Source organism: Gallinula chloropus, assembly GCF_964237585.1.
Source record: "Gallinula chloropus genome assembly, chromosome: 18".
In the NCBI taxonomy this organism is placed as follows: domain Eukaryota; kingdom Metazoa; phylum Chordata; class Aves; order Gruiformes; family Rallidae; genus Gallinula; species Gallinula chloropus.
In genome coordinates this window covers 9,973,989-9,997,684 of record NC_140103.1, presented here as the reverse complement: position 1 = coordinate 9,997,684, position 23,696 = coordinate 9,973,989, and the positions used below count along the sequence as shown (strand labels likewise).

General features: G+C 49.0%; 1 protein-coding gene across 1 annotated transcript in view; it reads left to right on the top strand.

Moving 5' to 3' along the window:
• The window catches only part of CACNA1B (calcium voltage-gated channel subunit alpha1 B), a gene marked incomplete at both ends in the record, with an annotated part of 300,744 nt that overhangs the window by 109,974 nt on the left and 167,074 nt on the right, over positions 1-23,696 (top strand). The window contains one exon of the mRNA XM_084272565.1: positions 1,973-2,160. Coding sequence (XP_084128691.1) covers positions 1,973-2,160 — 188 coding nt within the window. The remainder of the gene's footprint in view (positions 1-1,972; positions 2,161-23,696) is intronic.

Genomic DNA, 23,696 nt, shown 5'->3' with positions numbered 1-23,696 from the left:
GCCTCTGTCAGAGGAGGCAGCAAATTGGAGGAGCAGGAGGAGTTGCTCATGCTTGTTTCTATTCCAAATCCCCCAAGTGAGCAAACTCCTGGGACTTTTCCTGGAATCAGGAGCCACGTGAGAGGCACCAGCTGCTTCTTCAGCATTGTGGGGGGAACCAGGTAGAGGTGTCAGCAGCAAGCGTTGCTATAGCCCTGCTAATCCCTGGGTCAGTAATCAACTGCAGCGACCAGGGATGCTGGGGAATGAAACGCACCAGAAAGATTATTCAAGGCCTTTGCTACTCAGCCTGGTGACTGCTCTCAGCTCGTGGAAATGTTTCTCTATTTTAATGAAAAATGGGTTACAAATTAATGGCAGGGCACGTTCCAGGAGATGTCTGACTTGTTTTCCTCCCCCTGCATCCTCCATGCTGTCCTGTTCTGCTGATGCAGAATTATTTTTCAGCAGCTGACCCAGCCCATGTGCCCTGAAGCTGCTCCAGCAGAGCTGGGCATCATGTTTCTTTCCCATTTTTCCTTGAGAATTCCCTTTTCTCTGTCTTCCCCAGTTATGAGAGTAGGGACCAGTTCCTGTTTCTCTTTAAAAAATACCAACCAAACAAAAAAAAGCACCCAAACCCCACCAAAACCCCCCAACCCAGTGCTTTTCCATAAGATGTGTGTTGCATTTTCACAGTGTTACCTAGTGAGAAAAGGATCAAGAGAGCTAAAACTGGACCCCCTGTTACAGCAGGCTCACAAATGGTCTGAGAGAGACAGATTTGGTATTTTCTTTTTTGCAGGTTTGTCTCACTAAGCCTGTGGTGACCCATATGGGAGCTGCAGAGAGATGCCCTGCATTAAGGTGTTGAGTCAACAGGAAAATGTCACACACACACGTGTGTGTCTCTGTGTGTGTGTGTATATATATATCTGTCCTGGAGCCACAGTGACAATCTTGTTTTCCTCCTGCAGGCTTTGCTCTGTGGAATGATTATTCCTAATTATTGTTAGTGCTGATCTTGTTTTCCCCCTGGTGAATTTGATTTTGTGCAGTTTGCTGCTCCATTACCATAACGTGTCACTTTTAAAACCCTTTAATATTTCCCGAATTGCATTTCTGTGTAAATAGGAATATTACTTAGTATATTTATTTACTTTGAAACCCCAGCACTTCAGTTTTCCAAACTGCTCTCTGTTGGTGCTTGTGATGTCTCCAGAGGGCTGCAATGCCTCAAGTTTCACAGCTGAGCCTGGAAGGTGCTGGGCTACCCTTCTGGCCATCCCTTGTGGGCTTTAAACATGACAGACTTGTTCTCCTTTCCCTTCTTCTGGGTCTGAAATGAAAGGCAGCAGAGTAACAGCATCCCTCCTGCAGCCAAGCTGACTGGCAGCCGGATGCTTTCCCTGCCACATGTACCTATGATCCTCAACCTGGTACTTTGGGGCAGAAATATCAACCCTGCAGAGGGGCTGGAGCTCTTTATCCCCCTCTCAAGCTGCGGTGGTGGTACTGCCTTGGGGTGAAGTCTGGGGCTCCTTGTGCAGCTGTGGTCTTACATCTGTATATGGACAATTTTAGGGCTATTCATAAGCAGCTCTTACATAAGTCACTGGTGAAGAACCCACTCTTTTGCTCTGAGTTTGTGGTGCCAATACTCAGTACTTAGCTCTGCTGCATGAGGACCCACCGTTGGGTCACAGTGCTGGAACTAAGGGCCTTTCCCAAGCCTGTGGTTTCACCACCCTGGGTCAAACCGTAAATTAGGGGCATTTCAGGGATGGCTCTGTTCCACCCTGCTACTAAACCATGCCTGGTAGCAGTATATAAATGATTCCACAGGCACAACATCCTTTGTCGTGCCCACAGTGGCACAAGGAAGCCTGAAATGTAACTTCTATTTGTGCAGTGATGCAAAGAGGATGCAGCAGCACCAGCTTCTTGACTGGCTTTGGTCAGTAACTCTTCTCCCCACTGTTCTTCTCTGCAGGTGATGAGGTGGGAGATTTTCCCTGTGGAGAGGAGCCTCCTGCCAGGCAGTGTGAGAGTGGGACCACCTGCAGGGAGTACTGGCAAGGACCCAACTACGGCATCACCAACTTTGACAACATCCTCTTTGCTGTGCTCACCGTCTTCCAGTGCATCACCATGGAGGGATGGACCGACATCCTCTACAATGTGAGTCTGTTGTTGAGGCTGTAGGACTCCTGGGGTGCTGTTACAGGCTTGGGAAAGATCATTCTGGGGGAAAAAAGCAATTTACTTTGTGTGTTTTCCCCCTATTGCTTAGCACCTCATTCTGCTTTTAGGATTGTTCTTCTTGAGGGCTGTCCTACAGGTCCTGCAAGAGCTTTTGAACCACTGTTGTGGCCTGTTTGAGGCTGTAGACTTGGTTACCTGCATCATGATGTCTTGTGTCAGTGTGGTGCTGCCAGGGGTCAGAATTGGTGTATGTGTCTCCAAGATGCTGGTGTGCTCTGCTGTAGGAAGGAGTGGGTAGGAGCATGTTCTCATGACGTGCCATGGAAAATTTGTTACCAAACTGCATGTTACAGGGTGGCAAAACCAGTGACTCAGTAATGTTCTGTAACTAGAGGCTTCATCAGTTCTGGGCTCCCTGGTATAAAAAAAGACAGGGATCTCCTGGAGAGAGTCCAGAGGAGGCTAAGGAGATGATGAAGGGCCTGGGGCATCTCCCCTGAGAGGAAAGGCTGAGGGAGCTGGGGCTGTTCAGCCTGGAGAGAAGGAGACTAAGGGGGGACCTTATTCATGTTTATCAATATCTTCAGGATGGGATGCAGGGGGAAATGGGCAGCCCCTTTTCAGTGTCTGTGGGAACAGGACAAGGGGCAATGGCTGCAAGTTGGAGCACAGGGAGTTCCACACCAACATGAGGAAGAACTTTTCCCCAGTGAGGGTGAGGGAGCCCTGGGACAGGCTGCCCAGGGGGTGTGGAGTCTCCATCTCTGGAGAGATTCCAGCCCCGTCTGGACGCCGCCCTGTGCAATATGAGCTGGGGAGCTGCTTTGGCAGGGGGGTGGGACCCCATGAGCTCTCCAGGTCCCTTCCAACCCCTGGGATTCTGTGATCTCTTGGGATCAAACTGGGAATTACATCAGCTGGGTTTTAGCACCGAGATCAGGTACTAGTTGTGGCAAATCCAATGCAATTTTACAAAGCCCTTTGCACCTGCCACAACTCTGTTGGCTGTGGAAGAGATAAACCAGGCTGGGTCTCTGGTGGCTGTGCCTCCTGCCAACCAGAGCTATGGCTGTCACAGCCACTCAAGGTCAAAACCTCTTGGTCAGTTTTACCATTTCTAATTTTATGAAGAGCAGAGCAATCTCACCCAATTAGAAGCAACTGAACAATGCTGTTCTCTTTCAGGCAGTGTAGTTCTCTTGCTTGTGTCTGTAATTTATACCTACCCTTTTGAGCTGTCCTGTCTTTAAGAGACTGGCAGCTACCCCTTGTTAACAGCCTGGGAATAGAGCCCTCCAGCTGATTTCCAGCATCTGGCTGGTATTTCCTTGCCAATATGTATGGCAGGTGCTTTCTGGGAGTTGTAAGGTGTCTGTGTATGTGTTGCAGACCTGTTCTCCCCAGTTCTGTGGTTTGCTTATATCTTCACATGTTTCTAGTGAGGGTGCAAAGTGCTGTGGTTTGGGTCTGGGGATGGTGCAGCTGTTTTGGTCTTCTGTTTTCTGTGGTAGTAAAGGACTTTATCAAGTACAGAGACAGGGAGGAGACAGTGAGTGCTGATGGTTAGCAATGTGTGGCTACACTGGCTGCTTCTTTCCATTGGCTGTAGAAGGAAGGACAACCTGATAGCCATGTATAGATGATCTGAATTACCCCACACTGTCCTAGCCAGAAGTGCCAATGTGGAGATATAATGAAGCTAGGCATTACTAGTGCCTCCAGACCATTTCACTAGCCAGTAGGACTACAAAGTGTTCAATCTATTTCATTATAGACTCTAGACCCATGCTGGGCTCTTTCACAGACCTTCCTGTGAGGGTTTCTGTAGCAACAGGAAAGGATTATTAATATCTACCATGGTGAATTTCAAGGTAGAATTCTGCTGTGTTTGAGGCCAATAGATGGGATTTATTGCCTTCTCCATTCATTGCTCCATTCCTCCATTTCTTCCCAGTCTCTGCCCACTTAGAGCGATGTCAAGAAGTGCCCATTTCCCCACTGCATGCCCTCCCCTCACCCTGAAACTTCATCACACAGCCAGTTTCTCCCATTTTCATTCAAGCAATCCTTCTCCTCCCTTCTAGTGCCAACTGTTGTAAGAAAGGCCCATTAGCATCCTGGCAGGAATTGATTAATCAATACGTGGTGTATTAGATCATCTTTTCCCAAACCGCCTTTTCTACCACATGCAAGAACCAGAGCTGCCTATTGGGGTATTGATTTTGGGGGTTGCTTTGAAAACTATTATAGTATTATTCTAGATACCCATTACTCTAACAGGAAACAGACATCTGGATGAGTTGAGTATTTGTTGTGCAATGTCAAGCCTTGTCTGAGACCCCAGCTTAGGTAATAACTCTTGGTGGGTTCATGTCTCTATTAGATATGAGGGTCTCTGGATGGTCTCCTTGTTGGGTGGAGGGTGAGTGGTGTGCATCATGCCACAGGACCACTGTCAGATGGTGTCTGTGTAACTAGGTGCCAGCAGCCTTCTCTGCCCCCTCTCCCTCAGCCCTGCCCTGCATCCTGTGTCCCCTCTCCCTGTGCTGGTCCCTTGCTGAGGAGATGGCTGTGCTTTTATAGGTTAGTAGCTGAGAAAAGCTGTGGGTGGAGAAGATCCACTCTGTGCAGCCCTTAACTTTTTCACAGCTTCAGTCAGCTGCTGTTTGCTGGCTGCTTGGCTTTCAGCTTGGTTTCTTCTGTGCCTACTCAAAATTTGTCAAATTTAAAAATGAAACAAAAGCCCCCAAAGTGTGCTGCAGCAATGGCTGAAAACCCAGTGTGGTGGGTGTTTGAGGATGCAGCTGTCAAGCTGTGCAGAGGTAACAGTGATCCAAGCTCTCCATCCATCCAGCACCAGTCAGGTGGGGAACTGCACATTACTGCTGCCTGAATCAGCTGGCTCCCTACTGGACCCATGCTGGGTTGATATGGGAAGAAGCTGGGAGATGTTGCTTCTTGCATCCAGAACTTGAATGGTTGGGTAAGCAATCATGTCTCAGGATCCTTCTCCATGGTTTGTGGAGGACAGGACATAAGGCAGCATGTTCAGGCTCAGGCAACAGGTGAACATTAGAGATTATTACTTGTTCAGGGAGCTTTGGGGTCTCTGTTGCCAAGAATAATGTGTTGGGCAGGGAAAATTTTGCAGTGGTGGAGGTAGTTTCCCTGCCAGCCCCAGCCTCTGGTCCCCTCAAGGAAGCCAGCATTCCCCTGATGCAGGATACTCATCAGAGCTGAGCTGTGAACCTACTTTCAATGTTTTTCTTAATTAGGGTTTTCAAAAGGCTGTGGGACCGTGAGAGGCAAGATGCAGTCAGTGTGAACTGTGATTATACATTAGTAGGAAAGAAGGTGGTGCTTTTTCTTCCCCTAACTAAAAAGCAGGGAAGGCTGCTGTTCCTCAGGCTTAGCAGAGCCTTTCCTTCACCCCTCCATCTGTGTGCCACACGTTGGGTTTGGTTGGGGTGGGTTTGTTGCCCTGCTTGTGCAAACCATCTCCCTGTTAAAGCAGGCAGCCCACTGCAGGTCCCTTCTTAGGGCTGAAATCCCTTTGATGCCAGGCAGTCTAGGACCAGACCCATTATGGGGAAGTTGAGGTTAGGACTGCTTCCTTAATGGGCCATTCATTTCCTTCTGGAGGATGGTGATTGATTGATTGATTGCCGTGCATCAATAGGTCTTTGTTATTGCTCCTCTCTTCCTGCTACTGCATTTGTTGTGGGTGTTCAGAAGAGTTAAGTTTTCTAGCTTGCAGAGGTGATTACTGGGGTCAGTCATGGTGCTTTACCAGTTTAGCAGTAATTTAACCAAGGGAGAGAGTTTGTTTGGTCCTGAAAGGTACTTTGAGACTGAAAAGTTGCTCTGTGCTGGCTTTGGGCAAGCTGAAGAGTCCAGTGGAAAGAGAGGCTCAGGAAAGAGGGAGTTGGTTTGGTTCAGGTCTTTCCAAAGCAAGAGGTTTCTTGTTCAGGGTTGTTGGAAGGGTTGTTCAGTCATTTCCAGAAGATTGAGGTGTCTTTCTATGTGGTCCAGCTGCAGCCTTCCTACAGAGGTAGAGAAAAATGCCATCAAAGGCTAGGCTTTGTGGTAAGTAAAATATTCACTCCTCCTCCAACAAATTGAGGAATTAGGAGGGCAGGGAGAATGCAAGTTCACAAATCTCAGCCCATTTTTTTTCCTTGCTGATCCACTGTTTATACTTTCACAGCGTTTCATTTTAATTAGGGCCAATGAAAGCCTTCTAGCAAGGCTTTATCTGGAAGGTGATTTATGCTCGAAGCAAAAAAAGACTGACTCATCAGTTGGGTGAAATGCTTTAAGGATAAGCTGGGGAAAACTCCTTCCTGAATCAGCAGCACAGCAACATCGGAGCAGTTGCTCCAAGCAAGCGCTTCTGTGAGCTGCAGATTTGTCAGCTATGGCCTGTTTTTACTCAAAAAGGTCCAAGGAGCAACAGGGAATTCAGGAAAGTTGCTGTGTCCTGAGGACCTTTTCTCCAGTTCATGGCTTCCACGTGATCTGGGAATGCATTAGAGTAACTACATGGTTTTCTTCAGTGTGGGAGGACTAGGTGTCACAGTCTGGCATTGGGAACAGTTTTTCCATCTAAGGTTTTTGAGTTCCTTGCTGAGGTCTACACCCAGCAATGTTTGAGCCAGCTGGCCTGTGCCTCTCCATGAGGTGTACTCATGCCTTTGTAGTTGGAGGTTCGTGATGAGCGTCCAAGGAGCTGAGGAGTTTGGGGTCCCAGTTCTCCTATGGAAAATCACAGGTCAAACCTGATTCATGTGAAGTTGGCAGGAGTCTTGCTGTTGACTTTCAAAGAGCTGGGTTTTCACCTTTTATCTTTTCTCTACAGGAGTTCAAAGCTACATGGTGGAATTTGCTTTGTAAAAATAGGGACTTCTTGCAGGAAAGGAGAAATGTCAGAGTGTACACTCACTCTCTTTTGATCTTAATGGCAAGAGATTTTCATGTTTCTTCTGTTTTCTACTGACAAATATTAGTGTCCGGTGGGTATTTCAAGACTGTGGACTGGGCATGACCTAATATGCTTGTAAGTAGGAATGAACAGTTCAAATAAAATGTAAGTCTACCCTAAATTGGATCCTGACTAGAACTTTACCCTCGCTGAATTTAGAATAGCTTATGATTCACTTGGTATTTTTCATTCCCCTTTGTGCCTCTGAATTTCTTGATTCCTATAAAATCAGAAATGGAAGGTTGGGTTATAATTGTTATTCCATTTCCAGCCCAACCCAGAGATGGTTTTGTTGGTGGGATGGTGGATGTGTCAGGGCTTGTAAGGGTAGAAGAGAATCTGTTTGACCCAATTGTTTGCAGAGCTTGGGTATCCCTTTCTGGGGGTGTTTATGAGGATTGAACCATCAATGCTGGGTCTCCATTATTCACTACTAAGTGTGAGTTGAGGCATCAAAGGTGCTGTTCCTCAGGAGGAGTTAGAATGTGACGAAGTGCTGGTCTGAACCATGGGATGGTTTCCTGTGCAAAACCCTCCAGGAAGGTGGAGGAAGCGTGGAGGTGAATGTGCAGCAGACAGCAGAAGGGGAATAGGTAACATGGAGCACCAACCCCTCATTTTGGAGACGCAGATTTGGTTCCTCTTGGGCCACTGCCTGCTTGTGAGATTCGTCCTGAGCTCAAGAACCTCCACACTTTCAAGTACCTCTTAAACCTTCCAATTAAGGCTTAAAGGTGACTTAAGTGGGGTTTTGATGTCCCTTTGCTCATGATTTTGGCTTCCTATGGGGTTATGCACTTGGTTTTCCTAACGTGTGACTGTCACGCCTGCTTCGGTATAGCAGTGAACGCAATAGCAAAGCCTGTGGGACTCTGTGAAGGTGGCTTTGAAATTGCTTTTCTCTCCTAGAACACCTAATGTGCTGCTGCCTGTTAGAAGTGACCTGAAGTGAGTCCATCCAAGCACAAATCCATAATTGCTAGCCATCACCTGTGCTGAGTGCCTGGGGAGGTTAACTCTGGCCTGGCCAGAACCAGGATGGTGACAATGAAAAGAGCTCTGTTTACACTGTTATCTGTGTGTCCTGAGGCTGGCAGCCTGTGACATGAGTGGATGGAGGAGGTTTGGGGATGAGTTTGGTCTCCTACGATTGCTCTTTGTGTGCGTCCGTGTGTTCAGCTCTCCTTGTTCTGGATCAACATGTTGAGAGACACAACTGTTTAAGCAGCAGAAGTGTGAGCAGGCAGGAAAAGGGGCAAAAATCTGCTGAAGCACTTTCCTTACATTATGTTAACAGAGTAAGCACAGGAAAGGTTTTGTTTTGCCACTCTGGATCATGCAACACGTTCCTGATTAGGTTTATGTCTTACACTGCACTCTCCGTGCTGTCCAGAGGGCAAGCTTGCTTTGCTCTGGCAGCTTGTGGGGTGTCAGGACCCAGGGCTGGAAGAGCTCAGTACCAGCAAAGCAGAGCAGGGAACTGGTGGCACACTTGGCATTTACAGCTGCACAGTGTGAAAACAAGGGTGCTCTGCTTGTGCTTAGGCTTTCCAAAAGTGTTGCGTGAGCTGAAATGGGAACACAGCGTGTGGCTGGGCCTTGGGGTTTGCCCTGGTCTTCTAAGAGATGGGCACTAGGCCTGTTGGAGATCTAATAATGCAGCACACTGAGGGGAGGGGTGCAAACAGATGGAAAAAAAAACCAACACCATAAAATGTGGAAGTTTGGAAGGGACCTTCAAAGGACATCTAGTCCAAACCCTCTTCTTCACTAGAACAGGTTGCTCAGAGCCCCATCAAGCCTGACCTTGAATGTCTAGGAATGGGGCATCCACCACCTCTCTGGGCAACCTGTTCCAGTATCTCACCACCCTCAGAGAGAAGAACTTTTTCCTAATATCTAACCTAAATCTCCCCTTTTCTAGTTTAAACCATCACTCCTCATCCTATCACTCCCTACCCTCGAGAACAGGGCATGTAGCAAACAGCAATGATCAAGCAAGTGATGCTGAAAGGTGTGTGAAGAAATGTGCCACCAGAGTCTCATCCATAGCAATGAGCCTGTTGGGAGCTTTTTAGGGTATTTTAGAGTCAACAGCACACAACATCTGCCTAGCAGCTGGGTTACAGACATAAAATTTCCTGTAGCCCTGTCCTGGGGTGAGATTCCTCCTGGGACCTGGGGTTCACCAATGCTGAACTTCTCTTGTCACTGTGCGTTTGCTCTTGGAATTGTGCTGAGTGCTGAGGGAGATGCCTGGGACTGGGAGCTGAGTTCCTGAGCCAGCAGCACATGTGTAATGTGCTAGTGTAGTGCACCCGTGATGGGGATGGGAGCAGAGCTCCTGGGCTGTGCAGAGCTGCTGCATGGGTGTGGCTGGGCTCTTTTTCTCCCCCTGGTTTCATAAAGAGGAAAAAAAATCCCCTGATATCATTAGTGTTAAATCCCTATTGAGTTGGGGGTGGAGGCTGTGATTTGCTAATAAGAACCAGACTCTTCTCTGCACACAGAAAGGTCACAGGTAATTCCCAGCTTCTGGCTGCTGCTGTGGGGTGAATGTCTGTTCCTGGTGTTTCAGTGTCACTGATCACTCAGGGGAAGCTGGGCAGCAGTGGCAGGATTGGGACCTGGCAGCCAAATCTGGGCAGCAGCCTTGAGCACAGGGTCAGGGTGATGATAGTGAATAGCTGGGGGACACGGAGGGAAGAGCCTCGGCTGTGCTTCTGCAGAACCAGTACTGGAAGCCTGCAGAGGGCAGGGACTGCTGTAGGAAGGACATCCTTAGACATCCCTGAACGAGCAGCACGAGTTTCCCCTGCCCAGCTGAACCGCTCCGCTGGCCCGTGAGAGAGAAACACAGGGTAAATGGGGGACTCTGCAACCAGAGGATCCTGTGTGGAATGCTGAGCTGTCAGTACGATGGAATTACACCGGCTTAGTTCTGCCTCTGCCTTGGCTGGTAGCCATTTAGTCTTGCTTTCCTCCTGGATTTGAGAGGACCATGGTGCTGAACTCCCAGCTCTTTCATGGCTGCGGTGTCACCGTGCTGCGTGCTCCCTCAAGGCTCTACAGAAATCCCAAGAGGCTGTAACAGAAAAGGCTCAACCAGCTTTGAAATATTTAGATGCTGAGATGGGTGTGATGTGTGTCTCTGACCATGCCTGGGTCTCTGTCTGTCTGGAAACACAGACTGTCTGACCCCGCGCCCGCATGTTCATGCTCTAAGGCTAAAAGGATTGGGGATGCTTCAGCCCTGATTCAGCAAATTGCCCTGTTCAGTAAAGCACTTGTGTAAAGCTGAGCCAGAGCTGAAGTGCCTCACTGAATCTTCTGCATGTTATTTAATGCCTCACTGAAGGTATATTCAAAATGACTGTGGGGTGGCCACCTCCAGGTTTAATAGGAGACATTTAAGATATACAGCAGGAGAGTGACATATATCATACAAACTTCAAGAGCCCCTTCAGCAGAGCAATTGCTCTCCGAAAAGAAATGAAAATCTCTCCAAACAACAGCTTAATCATCAGTGCTTGCCAAGGAGTGAAAACTCCAGCTGAAGAAACGCTCTTGCAGCTTTGACAACATTATAACATCCAGGGTACAGGCAGCTCTCGTACCCGCCCCACAATTGCTTCCCCAGGCAGGATGAAAAAGGCAGCTGCATGCTTTCAGAAGCACGCCAGCCTGCTTGTGCTGTGCCTGCTGCATCTGTGCTTGGAGTGGAAGAGAGTAACAGAATGCTTATAAGGACTCCAGAAGTGAAGGCTTTACTCTTATAGGTCCTATGACCACCCGAAATACCTGTGGCTACGCTGTCCCACAGAGGCTGGCTGTGGGTGTGCTCTGGGAGAAAGTCTTTACTCTTTAATCCACCAACTGTGTGCCCTGGGGGAGAGCAGGGGAGCAAAGGCAGGCTGCTGTAATGGGTACAGTATCTGTGTACTGGTGGGATGTTGGGTCTGGGTGACTCGGTGCTGGGATGAGCAGGATGCTCAGTGTGTGGGTGTGAGACAGCTCGGGGGTGCTGGGCTCAGGGACCTCCTCAGATGGGTGGTATTGGGGCTGTTTTCTGTGTTGTGTTGGCAGTAGAGAGGCAGGGAACACTCTGCTGGAGCAGAGGTCCACTGTGGTCTACCTACTGAGGGTGCTGCAACAAGGTGGAAGTGGAAGTTTGGCAGAAGGTACCATCGTGCTCCTTTGCCTGCCTTCAGGATCAGCACTGGTGACATTCAAGAGCCCCCCCCTCCTTTTTATCAAATCACATAATGTTTTGGGTGGGAAAGGATCTATAAAGATCATCTGCTATGAGCAGGGACATCTTCACCCTGATCCAGTTGCTTAGAGCCCCGTGCAGCCTGACCTTGAGTATTTCCAGGCATCAACTCTCTGGGCAAACTTGGTTTTCCTCCAACAGATAAACTTCCCAGCACTATAGGGACTTTCAAACAGGACATTTTTAATCCAGATTTTTTTCTAGCAACGTTTTCATGCTCTTTCTTGTGCACTTTCTGTCAAAATCCAGCAAACACTGCAGATCCCTTACAGGAGGAAAATTGACCAGTAACTGGAAGAATCAGGATTAACTGCTCATGAAACAAGATAAACTCTAGATCAAAGTCACCTTGCCTAGTGTCCTGACTGAAAAGCCATGCAGAACTGAAAAAGCCCATCTGCATGGAATTGTAGGCAGGTAAGAGCTCAGGATAGAGCCCCAGCAGCTGGAGAACTTGCACTGGCTGGTATGGTGGGGGCAGATGTAATTTGAAGCATTTGGAACTGTGTTTTAATTACAGTTAAATCATCCCCTCATTAGCACAACAAAGCTGGGTGTATGCCCTTATTTTAGGGTTCTTTATTCACATGGTCCATGGCAAAATGTTCTGTTGTTTGGCAATGCCCCTCCCAGCAACAGCTCTTGGAACACAGAGAAGAGCAGCCCTAGGCTGGGCTCGTAATTTTCTGCAGGCTTAATGAATTCACACTGCAGTAAATATTTTCACATTGTAGTAAATATTTTCACACTTAAAATTTGGAATTTCACAGAGTGTTTTCACTCACATTTGGAACAATTTGACAACACTTCTGGCTAAGACAAATATTTTCTTTTTTCCTTTAGCAGACAGTCCTTATTCTGTTTCAAATGTCTTACCAAAACCCTGTGAAACATCTTGAGGTGGAGCTGAGAGGATCATGACCAACTGTTTTGTGGTTTATTTGGTCTGAAATAGGAAAATGGTAGTTATAAACTAGCTTTGGATGTGTGCTTGCATTGACAAGGGACTTGGGGGCTTTGCCATGCTGTGGTGTTTCAGTGATCAAGCTCTTGGCTTGTTCTTTGAGGGGTAGATGTATAGAATCACAGAATGCCAGGGGTTGGAAGGGACCTGGAGAGCTCATGGGGTCCAACCCCCCTGCCAAAGCAGCTCCCCAGCTCATATTGCACAGGGCGGCGTCCAGACGGGGCTGGAATCTCTCCAGAGATGGAGACTCCACACCCCCTGGGCAGCCTGTCCCAGGGCTCCCTCACCCTCACTGGGGAAAGTTCTTCCCCATGTTGGTGGGGAACTTCCTATGCTCTGACTTGCAGCCATTGCCCTTTGTCCTGTCCCCACAGACACTGAAAAGGGGCTGCCCATTTCCCCTGCATCCCATCCTGAAGATACTGATAAATATGAATAAGGTCCCCCCTTAGTCTTCTTTTCTCCAGGCTGAACAGCCCCAGCTCCCTCAGCCTTTCCTCACAGGGGAGATGCTCCAGGCCCTTCATGATCTCCATAGCCTCCTCTGGACTCTCTCCAGGAGATCCCTGTCTTTTTTATCCCAGGGAGCCCAGCACTGGACACAACACTCCAGGTGGGACCTGACCAGGGCAGAGCAGAGGGGGAGGATCCCCTCCTGTGACCTGCTGGCCACACTCCTCTTGATGCCCCCCAGGATCCCATTGTCTCAGCCCCCAGGGCACACTGCTGGCTCATGGCCACCCTGTCATCCACCAGGACCCCCAGGTCCTTTTCCACAGAGCTCCTCTCCAGCAGCTCACCCCCAGCCTGTACTGATTCCAGCAGTTATTCCTTCCCAGGTGCCAGACTCCACACTTTTATTGAAACTCATATCTACGAGGATATTTTCTGTTTATAATTGGCTGGGAGAGAAGCTGTTCCACTGGAGGTTGTCTCATTAGAAGACAAAATGAGAAGGCAGCTCAACCTAAATAGATCGATACCCTGCGCAAACCCGGTTCTCTGCTGATGAACCCAGGCATGTCATAGCCTATTGTTAGAGTTTTATACAATGGAATCAAGACTTGAGTCATTTAAACAGTTTTCTGCTATTGAGAATTTCTTAGGAAGCTTTTGCCTGCCATGTCTGGAGGGGAGAATCAGTGTTTGAGGGGTACAGGCTTTATTCTTTCAGGAAGAATCTAGATCTGCATTTAAGATGATGAGGAAGCCTGGACGTTATTCTTGGGGCTGTCATTATCTGCAGTGGTTTTGGGCATCGATCCACAACTTCCTATGGTCAAAGTCAAAAAATGATTGAGTATTGGATTGTTTCGGTGTTCTGGGAATCGGTCCATGTGACTGGCTCTGTCTTGCTGAGTTTGGGGCTGCAGGCCACAGTGCTGCTGAGTGGGAGGAAAAGTTTACTCTGCAGCTACTCGCTAGACCAACCAAACCTGTATTTTACTCTCAATACACCCTTATGTAAGTACCTCCAGTACCTGTGAGCAGCCAAACTGGACAGAGGTCTGAATATGTGTGTGTGTGTGTGTGTAGACATGTGTGTGCTCAACCCTCCTACAACTTTAGGAGTGCACCTGGGGACAGCTTTGGTCCTTCTGTGAGAGGCCTGCCTGCCTTTGCAGTATAAAAACCCACATCAAGGGAGCACCACGTTTATTCTAAGTGTAACTTGACTTACATGTGAGTCTTCTCAAGCAACAAAGGAAACTCTCTACAACTACTGAAAGGAGGTTGTGGTGAGCTGGGGTCAGCCCCTTCTCACAGATAATCAGTGATAGGACAAGAGGGAATGGCTGCAAGTTGTGCCAGGGGAGGTTCAGGTTAGAGAGGAGGAGAAATTTCTTCTCAGAAGGAATGGTTGGGCATCAGAACAGCTTGCCCAGGGAGGTGGCACAGTCACTGTCCCTTGGAGTGTTCAAGGAATGGTTGGATGAGGTGCTTAGGGACATGGGTGAGTGAGTAATAGAGATAGTAGGGGGATGGTTGGACTGGATGACCTTGGGAGGTCTTCTCCAACCTTCATGAATCTGTGATTTGGAAAACACTCTTGCTTTTCAAGAATTTCAAACTCAAAAGCAGTGTCTGTCTGTCCAGGAACAACCTTTCCTCAAGCTGTGCACAACCCAACCCCAGCAGCCTCTGTGCTAACTTTGCCTGAGGCTTTGGCAGCAGGTTCTCCTCAGGAAACAGAACCCAGTTGCATGCTCAGAGAAAAGAAATGCAGAGATGACTGAGGCACCTGCAGCACTGGTTTGAATTGCAGAGTGTCTTGGAGCTTTGCTGGATCAGTTGGCTGCCCCCTTAGCACCTCAGCTTGAGTCACATTTAGGTGAAGCTGTTTGAATCAGTTGCTCTTGAGCTTTGATGTTCTGATGAATTTTGAATTCAGGCAGGGAAGGTTTTCCCTTTGTTAGGCATTGCTTTTCAGAGTGATGGGATAGATGGGTCTGGCTTGGTTCAGATGCCCCCATGGCAATGCTGTGTGGCCTGTGGGCTGAGCACTGTGGTCATCAGTACAGCAGTGCCTCGCTTCACTGTCACAGCTGAAGACAACCAGCCAAACAGAAGGCCTTTGGGTTGCAAGTAGCCCATGAGCTGCTGCTGGTTACAGCTTAGGTCTGGGTTGTGTTCATTTTTGTGCCATTAACTTTCTGTGTGACCTCACAGAAGGTGCTCACATATGTTCCAGACAGCTGCTGTGCCATGGCAGCCTGATGGGGTTCACCAGGCAGTGTTTGCTGGGGTAATGCTTTCTCCTGAGTGCCTCCACCGTAGGTCCATCTCACCTCCCTTACCATGCCCATGCATTGCCAATTTCCAATAGGAACTGCCTAGAACGAGTTTTCTATTCATTATTAAATTCACAGCTGTTTGAAAGAAAGGAGAGATTAAATAAATAAATAATAATTTAAAAAAAATAGGTAGAGTCCCTTGGCCAGGCTGTAATTTTTGACAGTGAAAGAGCTTCCAGCGTGCCAGGCAGCCACACTCATGAATAAAGCAGCTGAGTGAGTCCACACAAGCTGGGGAGGGAATGAATTCTTTATCAAGAAACCCTGTTAGTGTATTTCCCTATTGATTGATCGTTGCCATCAGCCTGCAGGACGAGGCAGGAAACAGCAGCGTTTTGGGTTTCTTTGCTTTTTCAGTCTCCCCAGCTCTGTGAGCCCAGAGAAGGGGAGAACCAAAGGGGAGGATTTAGCTTCTATTCAGCCTTGGCTGAATTAGCATTAGTCCTGCATGCACCGATGAGAGTTAAAACCTGTTCGTACGCAGCTAGAGCAGGATTGTAGCAAGATTAAAATGCTGCCAGCTTCTAGGGTTTTACTGAGAGGCTCCTGGTGTTTGGGTTGATTTTATGCATTTGGATGCTTTCTTCTGAAAGCCTGGTTACTCAGTTTATGTGCCCAAGGGAATTAAAGCTCCCTCCTTCTCTTATTTGGGACTTACTAACTCTTATCATTGGAAAGACAAGGTAGGAAACGTGACTCCTAAAGCATCAAAGCCCAAAGGGCTGGTAGTCTATGTGTATTTAGTTATTTTTCCTTTTGCATGTATTTGCTTCTCCTTTTCTAAACAGTGATCTCTGCTCGAGGCTTCCACCTGGATTTCCTGCCCCTAGAGACCAGTGGGAGTTTTCCCCTCTCATTTGGTGATGTGAAGAAGCCTCTATCTGCCTCTTCATTTTGTCTGCCTGCTATGCAGAAGGCATTTCTCATCCCAGAGCAGAGGACGTGCATCGTTCTGGCTTGTGATGGGGGTAGATGTGCTCCACCTTGTGTTTAAGGTACTTGTGGGTGCACTGGGGCAGCATAAGGCACGTGTGCCACACTTGTTGCCTGAGTGACCTGTGTCTGACGTTTCAGATTGGCTGAGGTGGTTGTTCTGGGACTCCTGGGTGTCAGGGCAGGGTGCAGGGATGAGCAAGTGCAGAGGGGTGGGGTAGCTCTGGGGCTGGAAACAGCACAGGGCAGAGGAGAACTGGTGCTCTGGAGAGGCAGCTGGGTCTTTGTTCCCATCTCTGCAGGGCACTGGCTCTGCCTGGGGAATGGTGGTTTCTCTGCAGACCATTGAAAGGCTCCCTTCGAGCTGTTCAGTGGGGATGGTACCCATCCTGCTGTGAAGGCAGGGCTTGTGCAGCATCTCCTGATTTAGGCATGTTTCATAGAATCACAGACTGGTCTGGGTTGGAAGGGACCACAAGGATCACAGGTTTTCAACCCCCTGCCACAGGCAGGGCCACCAACCTCCCAGCTTGGATCTAGACAAGGCTGCCCAGAGCCTCATCCAACCTGTCCTTGAGCACCCTCAGGGATGGGGCACTCACCCCCTCTCTGGGCACCTCTCTGTGTCTTGTTCATGGGATGTGAAATACTCCAGATTTGGTTTTGATCCTGGCAGTGAACAGCTCAGCACTCTGATTCTGGACACAGTAAGTGGTTGTGGTGCTGGATGCAAGTGGCTTTGCTCCTGGGGCCAGAGAGATGATCTTTGTTCCAAAACAGCATCAATTTTAGTGTTTGGAGACTCCAAGGATTTGTGGATATTTTTCCTGCAATGCCAACTTGGGAACTGGGGGTTTTATGTGAGTCTAAGAAGTAGCTGGAGGATTTGAACAAGGTGAGTTGTTATTACAGCAGTGAAGTGGACTGATCTCTATCCTGAAGGTGGAGTTGAATAACTCAAAGACCTTCTGTAATGACATAGGATCATCTCAAAAACACTGTTTTGAGTATAAATGTGCTAGGAGGTTAGAGCACCTCCTCCAGAGAGTTCAGTGTGAGCAGGTGTAGCGGTCAGGACTTGCTTGCCTTTGGCCAGGTTTGATGTAGGAAGGAATGCAGAGGCCAGTGGGCTCTCTGAATGCTTTTCTTACAACTTCTGGTCCTTAAGACAACAGGCATCCCATCCCAAAGAGCCTCCAGAAATCAGATCCTCTGCTACAAAATGCTTCTTAGTGTCCAAAACACACTTGGGACCTCCCATAAAGGCACAGGAGGCACAGGGATGATGTGCTCTAGGAGGAGATCAAGGGATCCATTAATCTTGAGTTATTAGTGGGACCTCAGGGCTTCCTGAGATCCCATCTGTCCCAGATTACACGTTGAACCCTCTAGGTAGCTTTCCTCAGTTGAGGGTGTAAGCAGGCAAAACAACAACAGGCAGTGTGTGAGCTTGACTCCAAATTTCCATGCAGGTTGCTGGACTGGGGCTCTTCCAGTTCACCCCACTACATACAAGGGCACCCTCTGTGAATAGATCTGAATCTACTGGTCCCAAAAGGAGGGGTGCTCATGTAGGGGTGTCTGAACCCCAATCCAACCCCACCTTGCTGCATGTGTGGGAGTGTGATTTGGGCTGACCACTCATTCCATTAACCAGCCCATTTAGCTTTACCCTTCACACAGATGAGCACACCAGGCAGGTGCTCTGTCATCTCCATCCCGTGGGTGGTACAACCCCTGAGCATCAATCGGAAATACATCTCTCTGCCAATTTAATTTAGCTCAGAAGGGTCAATTGCCAGCACTGCCCCATCCCTGGCTGTCGTGTCCCTGCAGAGCCCAACACCAGCTGCTCTCTGCAAATGGACTGTAACATCTGAAAGTCAGTAACCAAAGTTATTGGACTGACTTTGTGCCAAGATTGGAGTTACACTGGAACTAGGGGGTGGAAGAAAAGGCTTTTTTGCAGATTCTGGTATTTTGTATAAAGCCAGCACATTGGGTCAGGACTGGAGAGATGGGGCTTCTCTTGCTGCTCTGCTGGGAACTGTGGCAGCCGCTCTCCTTTCACCTGACTGTGACACGATTCCACCTTCTGTAAAGCTGGGGATAGCAATAGAGACCTTGGGGCAGGGATTGGTGAGGTTTCTGGGTGGAAAAGACTAAATAAAGCTTAAAAGATGTCTTGTGCTTTCAGTTGATCCAAAGAGATGTGGGGCAAAAAGTAAGGAAAAAAAGGAGAAAAAAGAATATTTTTGAAAAGTAACAAATTTTATTGCTTTTTTGCTAATAAATAGGTGCAATAGGGAGAAAAAAATCATCACAGCTCTACTGAATGAGATGTTAAGGTATGATATTCTCAGGGAGGTGAGGAAGGTGCTGTACACCCCTTCTCTTCCCAGTATGTAATTGATGGGAGACTGAGGCCCCTTCATTATCTCCTGACCCCCTAGACTTATTCTGTAGGTTGCAGTGTTTTAAGTTCAAGCAAATCCCTGCAGTCCCCTTCTGTGTCTGTCTTTGTTTAAAATAAACCCTGAAATACACAAAGCTGTTCAGTGGCCTGCCAGGTTTTAGGTTGGAGATTATGTTTTGGGGGGGAAGCCAAGTGTCCTGTGCTCTAACCTGCCAGCTGCCCTGCCCTGCGCTCTGCTAGGTTGGATTTTGGGGCAGAGGCATTTTCTCCCCATTCTTTCAGCAGGATGGGGTACAGGCTTTCCCCCAGGGATTTTGCTTTCAAATACCGTGCAATTAACAATGAGGATTTCTTAATTACAGAATCAGGGGATGTGTAAGGTTGGAAGGGACCTTTGGAGGCCACCTAGTCCAACGCCCCTTAGTGACCAGGGACCTCTTCACTAGATCAGATCGCTCAGAGCCTCAGCTAACCTGATAATTAGAGTCATAGAATGACAGACTGGTCTGATTTGGAAGGGACCCCAAGGATCACAGAGTTCCAACCCCCCTGCCACAGGCAGGGTCACCAACCTCCAGGTCTGGATCTACACAAGGTTGCCCAGGGCCCCATCCAACCTGGCCTTGAACACGCCAGGGATGGGGCATCAAGCTTATGTTTGACCACAGCTCTGCATTCATGGGCTTCAGATGTGAGCTAGACTTGGCCTTGGACCTGGTAAGTTCATATGAAGTCTGTAATACCTCACTGGCTGTCTGGGAAAGCACTTTGCACCTTCCAGAAGTGCAGATGGACACACTGGGATGCTACAGTAATGTGGGCTGGGCAGCACCCCGGAGAAGCGACCAGTTTAAGTGTCGTTTAAGCCTGTGACTGTTTAGTGAATAAAGTAGGTCACCATTGATTCCACAGATTGAGCTCAGAATGGCTTTTCTCAGCAAATTTAGGTTCTCTGCCCTTGTGTTTTCATGCACAAGGTCTGTCTGCCTCTGATGAAGAGCTCAGCGGGAGTTACTTGGTGCCTAGAGAAAATGCACTGGGAAAGGCAGGGCTCTGGGTGCTCACTGTGTGCTTGAATCATTTTGGTTTCCTTCTTGGTAATTTCTGTGTTCACCTAATCCTAAGAATAGGATCGGAGAGAAATAAATCAACCAGAAATAGCATCGCTAATTAACAGAAGTAGTGAGGAGAGGGTTGTGAAAAATCAGCTGAAGGGTAAATCGAGTTCATCTCTGGAAGACAGGCAAGTGAGTTTTCCCCAACGTGAAAGCACTTAGCTAAGGGAAGATTGCACTTTAATTGCCCCAAAGAACTTGGGCTCTGCCATTGATTAGATTAAAGGGAGTAAACTCTAGGTGTACTATACATTTTGATTAAGAACATAGTGAAGAGCTAATGGTCTGTGGTGTTTAAGCTTTGGCTGTAACTGTCAAATTAGATCCCTTCTTTATTGAACCCCACTCTGGAAACATTTCCAAAGGATTACATGTTAGCCCATTAATTGCTTCTCCTCCCCCCTCCACATTGATGGACAATGTGCTGAGCAAAGTGATGGCAAAATTACTTTCTTGGAGATCCAGGGCAATGGCCTCAGGGCTGCTGCTCCTGTCAAAGGTGGCTGAAAGAAGAAACTTGTGTAAGCAGCAGAGTGAACCCTTGCTCAGAGCCAGAGTCAGTCATTTTTGTTCCTTTCCTGGTAGAAAAGTTAGAGTAACTCTATGGCTAAAGTAGGCTTGTGCACAGAGATCCCTCCCAGTACAGGAATGGAGGGACAGCAAATGGACACAGCAGCGATTTTTGGAAAAGGGCAAAGGGAAGGCTGGCATTTGGATCAGAAACCTGGAAATCAGGAGCTGAAACATGAGATCTCACTGCTGGGGGTCGGTTGCAGGACAGCAGCCTCTGATCAGCCCCTCCACATGTCACCCAGGCATCTTCCTGCAGCCAAGGTCTTTGTTGTTCTGCTGCTTTCCCATTTCCCCAGAGGCTGTAATCAGGTTCAGCAGCGTTTAGTAGGTTATTTGAACATGTTATTTAAACATGTGCTATCACTGCCTGCCTTGTTTGGCCCTTGGAGGGGCTTGTGGGCAGTGTGGAGCAGTGGCAGGTCTCCTGGTCGCCTGCTCTGGGTTGCAGGTCCGTTGGGTCTCAGCTCCACCCTGCAGCAGGGGCTCTGCGTGCTGCTTGCTGGCCAGGGGCACACCCAGGAACACCCCATCCCTCTGACCACGGGAAATAGAGGTTTAGGTTGTGTTGGAGAAGCTGGAGGAGAGTGGGAGGTGGTCGGCAGCCGTGTGGCTGCTTAGGGAAAGAGATGGGGGTGTGTGCAGGACTTTTTGGGGTTATTCTGTGTGTGACTTGCTCTGATTTGCAGTCTCTAAATCTCCTGAAACCTCGGAAACCTCTGCCTGCTGAGCAGAGTCAGTCGCCTGTTTGCAAGGCTGCCTGGACACCAGGTTTCACTTAATTGTGTGTTTGTTATTCTGGGATGTCAGAACCAGGGTCTCATCAGTGATGCAAACCCTGATCAAGCAAACTTGGTAGAAACCACACAGGCTTCCCCTCCTTGGGGCTGCTGGGGCTGTCATTGTTTTCCCAGTAACTTCCTACCCCTGATGGGAGCCATGCTGGCAAGGAAGCACTGCAGAGTGTTTACATGCTCCTTCCCCTACCAGACCAGCTCCTGCTCCCTTTGATCAGCCCTGATTGAAGTCAGTGGTGTGTGGGATTTGGCCGTGAGGCTGGCAGCCTGTGAGGCTCCCCTGGCGATGCCGCAGCCGGGCTGAAAGGAGGTGGGGTCCCTGGAGAGCTGGGGAAAGACGTGGGAGCAGGCAGGGATTTGCTGACCATTGCATGGTGATGGGATGGGGCTGGCTGGAGCAGAGCAGCTTCTGGTCTTTCAGCAGCAGGAACCTGCAGCAACACAAGAAACTCACCTCAGGGCAGTTGGGTACGAGGGCTCTGCCTCCCCACATGCTCTAGGAACGTGGGCCGTGGCCAGGGCTGTGGGAAGGAAGATGAAAGGTAACATTACAGCATCTCTGGTCTCTGCAGCACATAGCCAGCAGCAGCAGGCTGCTTTCAAGTCAGTTGTTTTAAAAAAGAATAATCTTTAAATGAATTAATAATTAGACACAGCTGCCATCTTGTTAACACAATGAAGCAGTGGCCCAACAGCTCTCTGTGTCCGAGACAAACGTGAGTTCATCCTGGCCTTTCTCTGGTGTTGGACAAGCCACAGAAGGCTCAGTTGTGGGGAAGAACAGTACATTCTGTCCTCTTCAGCTGCCTTGGGAGCTCAGGGCGTTGCTCTCCCTGCACAACAGGAGCCTTTTAGCTCCTGTGTCTGTTCTAGATGACAGTCCTCATCCACCTGCCTCTGCGGGGGGCTGGCTGTGCTGTCACTGCTGGGGGGTCCTGTCCCAGCAGTGTGTTTGGTGCTGTATGAAAGGAAGGAGAGGGAGCTGGGTGCTTAAAGCCAACGGTGTGGAGAGGCAATTGTAGCTGGATACCAAAGGACAACCTTTATGTGACCTGGGTACTCCTGCTGAGCTGTGGCATTAAGGTCCTGGATGGATGATGTAGCAGTGATGTGGAAGAGGCTGGAAGGATGCTGTTGGGGATCTGGGTTAGACATTTAGCAAAAAAACCCCTGTGTGTTGGGGGGAAAGGAGGCACAAGCAGTGAATCGACACAGTGGGTGCATCTTAATACAAGCACCAGGCCAGGTGCTAGCACAGGATAAGCAGCTGGGAGCTGAGCAGGGATTAGGCACAGGGGGCCATGGCAGCAGGGCTGCTTGGGAGAGCACACCAGGAGAGTTCATTTGGGCATTAGGTGTCTGAGGTGCAGATCTCTGGGTCTCCACTGTGACCCCAAAGGGTCCCTTACACTTCCTGTGCCTCAGTTTCCCACCATGCAGCACCTCTCCTGGGGGAGCCTTGTGCTGCCAAGTTTAAGGGATGTGAGCTGCTCTGTGCTGGTGCCCAGGGCTCTCCTGGAGCAAGACACCAGCCCTGTGGCTGTTACAAACCAGCGAGTTCCTTGGTCCTGAGCAGTTTGAGAGCCCCCCCTCCTGTAAGCCCTTGCTGTATTTGGGTGGAATTTTGGCACACTCTGACAAGTATTTTGCTGCTCCTACTCTCAGGTTAGCCCTGTGGTTAAGATCAAGTAGCACTGACAGTCAGCCAGGTGTTACACTAGCAAAATGCTGTAGCTAGAACATAAAAATTGATTTGATCTCTTGGCTCATCCTGCTTAATGAGCAGGGCTGGAGCTGGGCCACAGCCCAGGCCCCACTGGCTCTGCGGATGGAGGGCTGCATCCTCTGCTCAGCACAGCCAAGGTGCCTGTGGGACTCCAGGCCTTTCCCTGGGGAGCAGGAGTTTGGTTTTCTCAGTTTGATTCAATAAAGCACCTCACCATGGCAGAGCCAGTGCCACAGGCTGTGAGTGGGTTCAAAGATGCTTGGGAGCACCATGGGAGATGCTGTGTGTCCGTGGCAGTCCTGCTTTCTCAGGAAAGGTTTTCTTTCCATCGACCCTTTTGCCTGGTGTGTTGCTCTCTAGCTTGTCCTGGATCTCTGCATGCGAGGCAGAGCAAATGGAGCGAGTCCCTGTCCTGCCCTGAGCATAAGGTAGTCTAGCAAATGCTCGGGGGAGGGTGGTTAATTAGTTGTATTTCAGCACATTTCATTTTTAAGGGCTTTGATCGTGGCATGGAATTGTGAATCTGTCGCCAAGTTTGGGCTTCAAATGAATAAATAAATGATAAATGATCATTTGGCAGCAGTGAACCTTTCTGCACTCTCTTTGCATGTTTATGTGGTTTCCCTTCTCCCATCTGTTCCCTTCCTCCAGCTCTTCCTTGTGGGCTGGTTCTGCAGCCCCCTTGCCTGGCTGATGGCTGTGCCCAGCCTGGCTGAACGGGATGTGCCTGCTCCAGCCAGAGGCACGAGGGGCTGTCACCTTGGCCGCTGGAACAAGAACTGGAGAGCAACCTACAAATGCAACCCCTGGGGTTGTGCTCTGTAGTCCCAGGAGAGCAGGCGAGGGCCGTACAGGCGCTGCCCACGCGCGCTGCAGAAGGATGGAGGATGAGCATCCTCGTAGCTGGGGGTGTTGAGCCTGGAGAAGAGGAGGCTGAGG